General features: G+C 48.4%; 1 protein-coding gene across 1 annotated transcript in view; it reads right to left on the bottom strand.

The window, feature by feature from the left end:
• Positions 1-7110, bottom strand: part of CREB3L1 (cAMP responsive element binding protein 3 like 1) — a 42855-nt gene extending 35745 nt beyond the window's left edge. Inside the window, exon 1 of the mRNA XM_062495010.1 lies at positions 7003-7110. Within this exon, the coding sequence (XP_062350994.1) occupies positions 7003-7110 (108 nt within the window). The remainder of the gene's footprint in view (positions 1-7002) is intronic.
• Positions 7111-11279: the final 4169 nt, after the last annotated feature.

The following is an 11279-nucleotide window of genomic DNA, read 5'->3' on the forward strand; positions in this document are numbered from 1 at the left end:
GTTGAAAGACACAGCCTGCCTTTCAGCATGCTACTTGTAGTCCCTTGCCACTCTGGCCATGGCCTTGGCTCTTCACAACCTTTCAGCTATTTCTGCTCTGAGGAACAAAACATGCAGACACCAACCCAAGGAAACACCTAGCAATTTACAACGCAAGATGAGCTCCACATACCAGAGAAAGTAAGAGAGGAGCTCAATGCAAGCACCCACTCTGTCCTAGTGCCAGGCTGAAAACTGGATTGATCATTTCAGTCAGAGGATACCAAACTACACTGAGATTGCTCGCACAGAAGTCACCTGATGCAGCAGGAGAAAGCTAGTGCCAGCATGGGGATCAGCTGAGAAAGATGGCTTTGGTTCCACCTTTGTTCTCACTTCTTATCTCCCATGTGGAGATGTGAAGTCCCAGCAACTCAGATATGTAAATACAGTCCCTGGCAGAAAGCTGGGATTGGTAGGATGTAGTAATCCCAGGACTAAGACTGTCTTGGAATTGAGGACCTAACACACTTGGCTCCTCCTGCAGACATGTCTCCTGAAGAAGAGCAATGCTGGCCACAAGGTTGCCTGTGAGGTATAGGTGATTGCATTGTACCTTGCTGCACAGACCTGGAATTTCCCTGGGAAGTCTCTGAGCCAAATTAGGCCAAGAGACAGGTTTGGGGCATTTCTTAGAAGAGCTATTAATTGTTTGCTTCATTGCTGGTGCCCTACCTGTTTTCCTGTAGCTCTGCAGCAAGGAGAGACACCAGTTGGTTTTTGTGAACCATCTGGTTTCTTACAGTGGACTGTCCACAACAGGACAAGGATGCATAAGCTTCTGTGGGTTGACTCATTCCTTCCCTGAAATGCACTGGAACAAATGAGTCTTGAGAATCAAATGGCTGTATCAAGAACAATCCTGCTTGTGGTTATGTGCAGAGGATCTGCCATGCAGCCATCCCAAAGATAATTCCAGAGAGTTTTAAGCATTTTCATTTGCTTCCTTTAACATTGAGAATTCTTTAAATAGTAAATAAGTAATTACTAAATGCTAATTAAATACTGCTTTAAAACCTATAGAGAAATGCTGAGAAAAAAAGGGAGCAAGGAGAGGAATAACCTTTCTCAGAGGAAGCATAGCAGCAAGACACAGAGGTGTCAGCCTGGCTATATTTTAAATAGTGAAGCTATAATAGTGGCTATGAAATAGTTCGTTCTAAATTCCCCTTTAAGGGATTGCTTCAGAAAATGCTCTGGTTTTCTTATGCCTGCTCTACCAGAGACAGCTCCATTCCAGGCTTCAGCAAAAACAGTACAGCACCAATGGGACCAACACAGCACCAGTCATGGATGAGACCAGAGCAGCACAGGATGGGACCAGTACCGTACCAGATGAGCTCCTGAGCAGGAGAAGACATTTTGCATCAATGAACACAATATATTTCATTAAATTCAGAAGCCACCACATACTAAGGTGATTTCTGAAGCCAGCATACAGTACAAGCTTGTCCACTTGTACTGGTACCAAGAGGACGTACAGTGAGCCAGTCTTAGAGGTTTTCTACAGCTTGATCTATACAAATGAGACCTCAAGTTTGTCCCTCTGAAAGGGGTAGTGGTGGCACTGAACGGCTGCCTTATGCCACAGGGGATGAGGATGACCTGGCAGACATGTACTGAGCAGTACACAACTCCAGCATCTCCCAGCTGGTGCTGATGACACCCTCCCTCGCTGGGAGTGGACTGTGTGCGCAGATGTACTTCCACCTCCTGCCAAACCCTCCCTTTGTTTACTCTGCAAGCACTTCACCAAAGACCTTCCTGCTTTTCCCCACCAAGATGATGGCTCTATCTCAGCTGTTTAACCCTGCTTTGGACATAGGCCTTCCTGCACTTCTGCTCTAAGTTGCAGCCTCTCTCCTAGTTCTGAGAGCACAGTCAATGGGTTCTCCCACTTTGGCTGAGAAGATAATTTAGGACAATGGGTTCCCAGCACATGCAGGCAGATGTCCAACAGATGAATGAGTTTATTTAGGAAGAGTATCCCAAATGTTTATCTATTTCCTGGCAGATAGGACACACAAATGATCCACAATTGCTGGAGTAAGTATTGACCTAGAGTTAAAATGAAGTTCAAATCTCTTCCCCTCTTCTTTACCAAAAGGGAAACATTTTTCCTGGCGGTGACTCTACAGTGATGATACTCAGAGACCCAGACTCAGGGATCCATGAACCCATGTTCAGCTCTGGTTTCATCCTGATGAAACCAGGATATCCCATCAAGACATAGTAAAGGAGCAGCAGAGCCACAAACTGTAGAAACCATGAGATAGATCCAAAGAGACTTACGAAATAGAAATATATGGGAACTGTTATCTTTGGATTAATTTCCATCAGGCCAGGTCTGATGGCCCCATCAGGTCTCTGTATCTGTGCTCCAGATCCTACAGGAATCTGGCCGACAAGTTCCAAGGAAAATTTAAAGAAAATAGCCTCTCCATATCCAGTACTTGGCAGACTAACCACAAATGTGTTACTGACCAAATTTTATCAGTCACAGGAACAGAGGGCCAAAATGCTTGCTGCAAGTGTCCCCCACAAGAGATTACCATCAGTCCTGGAGACCCAGTCTCCTGTTACAGCAGAGCTCCTTTGTCTAGTAACTGCAAGAGATACGAAGTGGGTGACCAAATCTGCCTGAGCTCTCCATCCTCACTGTGTACTGAGATGGTGAGAGGGAGTTTACAGAGCATGAAACTCGCTCAGACCAAAGGTCAGTCCAACACCTAAGCACCACTTAAGTGCTATTTATGTCTCTGTAGTAGGCATAAGAGGATTAAAAGTGTGTACAGGCTTCCTGTGAGAGTGACAGTCAACCATGGTGAACAGCCTCTCTTCATCTTCAGGGGAAGCTTCCCCTATGAACTGCACCACCACTCTCAGCCTGCTCACTATGTACAGCCCTGCCACTCTTCTCCTCCAGCAGGCCAGGACAATATTAAAAGAAAGAGCACACAGTAAGCCAAATACCCAGTTTGCACTCAAGGAGCAAATCCACCAAGACAGGCAGTTCTCCCATTCTGCTGTCCCTTTGTAAGCTCCAGAAAACACCAATTGTCACATTGCCTGGGCATATAGGATCACACAGTGAAAGAGTGCATTACTGTGCATTCCCCAGAGGAGCTGAGTTAGCACTCCTGAGCCATTCTGAATAGCCATTCTGCAGCTTCTAACAGTGGAGACCTGAGTGAGCAGGCTATTTTCTTGCCTTGATGTCTCTTGAAGGAGGTAAAGTATATGCTTTGAAAAGCATAGAGTCAAAATAAATCTGTGTTTACATAAATATCCAAAGTCATCTTTGAAGGTGTTTTTTGCACTATAAAACACAGAAGCAGAGGGAATAAACAAACCCACTGGGGTACTGGGTTAAAAAGAAACACATGACTCCTGTTTGGTTGGTTTATTCTGGCTTCCTTCTGACACCAATGTCACAAACCCAGTGAAGCACAGTGGTGAATCTGACTCAAGAGATAAGCCTTTTGAAGAGTTTCACAGCTCTGATAAGAGCTGAACAAGAAAGTAAGAGCTCTCTGAGTGCAGTTGTAATAGACTGTAAGCAAATAGATGGTCACTTGCAGAAATGATCAGAAATGCTGCACTGGGCAGGACACAAATGGGTGAAATTGATAAACAGGCACTGCATGAAGGATTAGCTACATATATGGTAGGTCCTTCTGGGAGAAAAAGATGAGCGAAGTTGTCTAAATTCAAGAGCAGTAAGTGGCCTCAAGCAAAATGAGACTGACAATGCTGTTAGCAGCCATCCTATGTAAATCTGGTTAGCAGAAGCTAAGTGAAGAGAAGCATTTGGTGTCCTTTGGAGATTTCCCTTCCAATTAACAAGCCACTCTCCGTAAGATTTAAAAAAAAAAAAAAACAAAACCAAAATCCTCACAGTGCTAAATCGGTTCCTTAAACCCAGTCTAAACCTTCCCCATTCCAGTTTTTGACCACTCATCCTTCTGCCATGCACTTTATGAAAGAACCTGGCTCCATCTTCTCAGTAACTTCCTCAGCTGTGCAGTTAGGCTTCTGCTAGGTCCTTCTGGAGCTGCCTCTTCTCCAGCTGAGGAAGTCCAACTCCCTCAGCTATTCCTCACAGGAGAAATTCTCCATCTCCCAGTTACCTTAGTGACAACCACAATGATGCACTTAGATTTATCCATGTCTGTTATCAGGCAGCCCAAAACTGGACACCGTATTTGAGACACAGTTTTACAGTTCTCAAGAAAATGGGGATAATCACTTCCCTGTGTCTATCTACAACATCCCTCTTGCTCTTAGCTGCCTTTGCTACTGGGGCACACCAGTGCTTTATTACCCCTGCTGGATCAGGCTGTCCATCCATCCATCCATCCATCCATCCATCCATCCATCCATCCATCCACCCATCCATCCATCCACCCATCCCAGGGGCAGGAGTCAGGGTATGCTTTTGCTGCATTTCATGAAGTTTCTGTCAACCTATTCGTACAACCTGGGCAGATGTCTCTGAAAGGCAGCCCACACACATTCATTTTTTTTTTCTGTTGCAAGCACACAGACCTTTCTGAAGATGCATCTACAGACGTGCCGTAATTAATTCTTTGTCACAGCTTCAGATGAACAATACAGAGAACCATTTTTTAAAGACCAAGATGACTCATTAGGACTGCCAAGGTTGTGGAAAAGAGAGAGAGTAGTTTAGACACATGCAATTCTTGCCCCAAAGGAGCACAGACTCTGCAGTAAGGTTCATCCATCTTTTCTTTCTGTTTCCTTTCTGAAAAGAGGAAATCATACTTACTAAAATTTCATACTGACATTTTCTGGATGGAATGCCTGGCCCGTTTTAAGAAAAATGCCTTCTGAACAATATCTGGAAAAGTTTGCCCATCTTTGAAGCAAAGGCACTGGCAATTTTGTGAGTTATTGTGCACGGTGATGCTTTGCTTTGCACAGTTCTATGTCAAAAGAACTTCTCCACACATTGCAAGATCCCAGGAGATTTGCTGAATTTAGTAGGAAAATCCAAGTGTATTTCTTCCATCCTTCCCATTGTCATGCTGAGCGAGAACAAAGAGGGTGATGTATTATGTTCTGGCTTTTGTATCACCAACAGATTTGGGAGGCGAGAAGCAGCTACAGAATCTCTTATATGTATCATCTGCAGGAAGAGAAGGTTTCAGCTCGATTCTCTCACTCCAGCAGAAGTTTGTGGTGCTGGCAGTTGGGAAAAAAATCCACAGGGGAAAAAAAAATTTAAAAAGCACTTTTCTGCTGTCAGCTGAGCACAACGATGCCTGAGTCACTGCAACACAGTTAAATGAGAAGGGCAAGCTGCTTCCAGAAGCAGCTCTCCAAGCAGAAAAGCCATTTAAATGAGGTAGGACAGAACCAGCCTGCTCACGGCAACCACACACTTTAAACACACTGTCCTGGCAGGTGGCACCAGATGGCACTCTTACACAAAAGCTTCTTTTTCACAGGGTCTGCTTGCAGGCAGAAGTTGTGTTTAACTATGAAAAGGTACCATCTGTATTGGTTAGGGGTTCCCTGATTTCTGATCACAGCCCATGTTGCACCTGGTAAAAGGGCTGGTGCCAATGCATACTATTTTCATTTTGCCATTCGGTCCTGGCATAAAGCACTTCCTATTAGCATAGCTTCATCCACACTGGATGTGTACAGAATTAGGGGAAGCACAAAACTCCTAGCAACAGGTCTCTCAGATATGAGCAAGCAAGGCAAGCGCTCCTTCTTGGGGTGATGTGCCATTGGAAGGTCTGCCTGAATGCTGCGGACTCTGTTGCCTCTGGTAGAGCCCATTGGAATCAGTCCTTGAGTCACAGTGCTATCTTGGAAATTAGTAGCTGGCAAGATCTGAGGGATGGGGCTGCCTCCATAATCTCTTTCCCAGACCCTGTGCGCCTCTGCTTGGTGCAGTGCATTTAATATTTAAGCAAACTCTGCATCTCTACCGTCTCCCTCACAAAGGAGGCAACATAAAAGGTTTTAGATATCTTTTGTGTAGCAAAACAGATGTGGATTCATCAGTGGATTCACCCTTCCCCTGTTCCCTGCTCCCACTGCAAGGGTAGTCCTCAGGGACACTCACAGCGCTACACCGGGAAAGGGGAGTAACAAGCCATTGTTGAGATCTCTGTCCGGGGCAGGCACACAGTCCCACGGCCGCTGCCGCTCAGAGGCTGGCGGAGCCTCGCGTTCAGGCAATGCCCAGCTGCCCAGCGTCAGATACCCTCGCTCCAAACCACCTCTGGGGTGGGGCCCTTCCCACTTCTGCCTCAGGGTTGGGTCCTGCCTAGCAGAGGGGTTGCAAAATCCCATGGAAACTCCCATAGAAAGCTCCAGCTCTACAGCAGTCTGTGCATGTTCTTGGGGAGAGCTGCTGGACTGAGAACTCGCCTGACTCCTGGGAGAGGCTGGGCAGTCTCCCTAGAGGTGAACAATGCCCCTTTGGTTCCCTGAGACTGGCAACGCATTTTCCTCCCGAGTCACTCTTCCCCCTCACCCTTCTCTGCAAAGTAAATCAGCCCAGCCAAAGCGCCAAGCGGTAGATGCTTCATCTCCCAAATGCCACTGAGGAAAAGTTACAGGCAAAAGGAGAGAGGAGGCGCTGAGCCCAAAGCTCTCCCGACGGCAACCGGCCGTGCCTCCGGTGCTGCCCGAGCTCACACATGGCAAGTCGTGCAGTCCTCGCCCGGCACCGCACACTTCTCCCAAGCCGTCAGGCTCGAACAGCCCTGAGATTCCCGGGCGGGGTGTCCTCGGGGAACAGAGGCCGGACCAGTCCAGCGGAGAGCTGGCCGTATGCGTCGGCGGGCACCCGGCTACCTGCATCTCCGGGACATTCCGGGGCACCCCGGGGCAGGCGGGGACCGGCAAGAGCCCGCCGCTGTGTCCCGTCCCCGCTGCCGGGGCCCGCCCGGCGGAGCGGGGGTGCTGCCGGCGGTCCCTTACCACATTGCTGAGGAAGTCCGCCTCGCTGAAGTCGCCGAAGTCGAGGAAGCCGGTGCCGGCGGCGGGGAAGAGCCGCTCGGCGGAGAAGGGCTCCAGGATACTGTCCATGGTGCCCGCGGCGCCGGGGCCCGGCCGCCCCCGCGGTCGGCCGGCCGGGCTCAGTGCGGCCGCACGCTCCCGCCCGCCCCCCGGCGGCGGCGGCCCATGGGCGGCGGGGCGGCAGCGACCGCCGGGCGGGCACGGGAGCCGAGCGGCGCGCCGGTGCCGCTCAGGGCGGCTGTCAGTGCCCCGCTGCCGAGGGGCCGGCGGGTGGCCGCGGCACGCCCCCGCCGCTCTCCGGGAGCCGCCGGGGCGGGACTTCCCTCGCAGACACCCCCTCGAGGCAGCGCCCCCTCTTCTCGGGCAGCCCCCGCTCCGCCGGGCGGGGCGGGGCGAGGCCGGTGGCTGCCCGGGGTTCTCGTGTTCTTCCCGGCGCCGCGCAGGGACCCGAGGGCGCTGCTGGTCCCCGGCAGAGCCGTGTCAGCTTGACGAGCTGGACAAACTCTCTGTTAGCAGCCGGGCCGCCGGCTTTGGAGGCTCCTCTGCGTGCCTCGGGGAGAAGCGCCGGGAAAGATGGACATTCCGCGGGGTCGGAGCCTGAAGCGCAGGCGGCAGGGAGGTCTCCTTGCCGCCGCTCCCCGCAGCGGGCTTGCAGGTAGGCCTGGCTGCAGCAGTACATGTGGCTGCTCTGTAATTAAAGAGCTGGGCACCATTAAAGAGCTTCAGGAAGATTATATGGTTTCAGATAAATAGGATTATGAAACCCTGTTTTCTCTGATCATTACTCCAACCAACACTCAGGAAAACCACTTAAAATAATACCGTTGAAGAAGCCCTCAAGTTTTATTAATCTGTCCCTGTTTTCATGGCTCCACAGAGTTCCAGCTCCAAGGACGGAGGGGCTTTCTTGGTCACAGGCATCTGGACAAAAAAAAAAAAAAAAACCAACAAAGATTGCAGTGCATCTCTCCTGGGGGAAATTTGACTGGAAGTTGCCAGTGGTGAAGGTCCTGGCAAAGAAGTGCTGATTTGAAGCTGGCTGGAGCCTGTGATTGAACTGGACATGGGGTTTTCATCCATCCAGGCTCTTGCTCCACATTCTCCATGGCTGTCAGAACTAACAGCAAAACCCAAGGTGCTCCTTGGCTACTGGTTGCACAAACAGCCACATCCTGCACACAAAAGCCTTTATACTTACACACACAATGAGCTCTTTCAGTTACATTTACTTTTACCTTATGTTTCAGTCAAGTGTAAAGAGCCTTTGGGTAAAAGGTCAGAGACATAAATTCAACCAGGATGGAGTTGTGCTGAGAAAATAATGCTGTTCCTACTTCCTGAATGGCAGAGAAACCTCTTTGTTAATGTGGATGCCAGTGCGTTTAAAAGAGGAAACACAAAAACCTTTGCCACTGTAAGATGGGAAGAAATATGTCCAGACCCTTCAGCAAGAAGTAAACCTGTCTGCAAGTAAGGGGGAAGATGCCTTTCCTTTAACATCCCAGTCAGCAGGGTTCTCTGGTGCAAGGAGTAGACAAGACAAATCCTGCCATAGCAATGGAGTGACAGCCAGGGTCACAGAGCATGGACAGAGCCACAGCAGGGGCAGCTTCCCCTCCTGCCACTAACCAAACACAGATATCCTTCCCTAACTATGAAGACTCACTGGTGAAACCAAGAGCTTCTGGTTCAGTGCCTCGCCCAAGCTCACACAAAGAAGCCTCTTCTCAGGACACACACTGTATTTATCCTCAGGCTGAGGAAGCTCAGATGGTGTCAGCTACGGTTTGCACAGCATGGGTGGCAGTGTCATCAGAAAAGGTCAAGCAAAGTAAACCTCACTTGTTTGCCTGTGCTCTGAAGGGAAAATGCTTTGGCACAGTCAGATAGGAGCTGTGGAATCCATTCTGGAGATTAAAATATCTCAGAAAAAAAAAATTGCCTAGTATGAAACCTGCTTCTATTCAGTGCTTTTAGTACTGAGTGTAACTGCCCAGATGCATGTTCTCTGCCTATCACTGCTGCACCTTTGCAGGCAAGGAAGAATCATAATAAATATTCTGTTTTGGTGTTGAACAGGAAAGCTGCTCTGTCGCATCTTTGAGAGCTCTGTTGCGAACCCCATCCCTAGCATTTGTGTAGAGCTTCGAAATGGACACTTTGCTTATGTCAGACATGAGTGCAATTCACTAAAGGCAATGGAAATCTCGTGATCTGAGAGTGTCGCTGCTGACCCTCGGGAGCCAAAAAGGAGAATTATTTCTGCAGGCAAGTAGTTTTGTGCTCTGGAAGAGACCTGGAGACAGGTAAATTGTTGATGGCTGGGGGAAGGTGGTTGCAATTCAGAAAAACTCAGATGTGCTCCTGCAGCTGGCCATGGGTGCCTGCAGCAAAGGGGGAAAAGAACAGGCTGAGTGCTGAAATAGAGGCCTGGAGACTGCAGCACTTGTAACACTTGAATGGTTTATCACCCTTAGTAAAGCATCTTTAAAACTAGGTTCTGCAGCCATCTCTTGGGACATAGATACAGCAGAACAGGAAGCAACCTTGGGGCAGGGGCTGAATTACATGATCACCCAAATTCCTTCCCAGCCCAATTTTCTCCAATTTTATACTTAGATTTATTTGCAATCTGATTACAGCAGGAGATTGAAATAGCAATAAAGTATGTTCAGGCTGAACAAGGCAAACTGACAATCAGGTAAGTCTTCCTGGCCTCACCGTATTTGGCACTGCAAATACACATGTATGACCAACCAAGCTAATTTTATCATGCTGAGAAGTGAATCATCAGTCCATTTCTCATAAGAAAGGGATCCTGCTCTCCTGTGCTCCATCCTGACTGGTTCTGCTCCTGCTGCTCGCCTTTATGTCCATGGAGTGAGACCTGCAAGTCTCTTATTGTACCACTCTGCATTTGCTCTGCCTTCACCCTGCATTGTTGTGAGCAGAACACACAAGACAAGGTAAGCAGGCCCTGGGCTTGAACACATGGACCGCAATTCAGGCCATTCTGCTACAAGCCAGGCTGAAGCTTTTGGTTTCCCCACCCAGGACTGTGCCAGGAGGTCTCACAGACTCTTCGAGGATGAGTGTTTCTTGAGGAATGTAGGGTGAAATGTCAGTGATTTTTAGTCTGCTGCATGCAGGCTCTGTTGTTACAGGAGAAGTCATCTGTGTAGTGTTTGCAGCCTGGACAGCTGGTATGGGAATGATTCATGCTGTAAGAACTGCTTTGCTTTGGGGGTCAGGCTGGCTCTTTAGAATGCCACCAAAGATAAGCTTTTACTTCAAGTCTGTGAAAGATACCATTTGTCCTGTTTATTTTTCCAGCATTGGCATTCATGTGGCTAGAATAGACAGTTTCTGCCACAAGCTGTCTTCCTAGCCATGAAAGTTTTCTGGAGTCATGTAGGTTCCACACTTTGGTCCTTCAGTAGCTCTTTGCAACAGTCCCACTTTCATTTTGCTTTGTCTTTTCTCTGGATTTGATTACTTCACAATATATTGCTTTGCTGTGGTTTTGCTCACTGTTTTCATCACGTACAGAGGGAGCAACTGCTGCATTGTAGGTCCCCTCTGCTCCTGAAAGCTCACAAAGAACAAGGTGAGGATGGAAATGGGACTTTCAGCCTAGTTCAAAGAAGAGGTACTACAGTCCCCAGACAGGCTCTTAGGAGTCAGGTCATGCGTGATGGCACGAGTAGTTACATATCCAACCCTTTGGCTGTGATTTCTTCATTTATGTTTTTATGGGATAATTAAAAACCCAGGAAAAAGTCAAGATAGGGAGTGATACAGCAAAACTTTCTAGCAAAAGCTAACTTTTGAGGAAGGACTTGCGATATCTGAAGCCTTTTTTGCCCTCTGATCCACAGCCCTGCCTCATCCAGGAAATCTATCTCCCTTTTGATTTCATAGATCCTGCCACAACTGAAAGAGGGAATGAATTGTGTTCTGTATGTTACTTTGTGTGCAGCTACACAGAGCATCAAATTAAATGTCTGTCTGCAAGCAGACACACTTCTTTAATGACTACCAAATCCAAGTAGGTGTGAGCCATGCTGGAGCACTGCAGAGAAGTGCAGACACACATGTGTGTGTCATAAGGAAGTGTGCACTGCAGAGAAGTGCAGACACACATGTGTGTCATAAGGAAGTGTGCACCCCAACTTGTGCTTTTTCCCCCCATCTTGCTTAGGAAGTAGAGGGGGAAGTGAAGAGCATATTAATTGCAT

The sequence above is a fragment of the Cinclus cinclus genome, chromosome 6 (genome assembly GCF_963662255.1).
Source record: "Cinclus cinclus chromosome 6, bCinCin1.1, whole genome shotgun sequence".
NCBI lineage: Eukaryota > Metazoa > Chordata > Aves > Passeriformes > Cinclidae > Cinclus > Cinclus cinclus.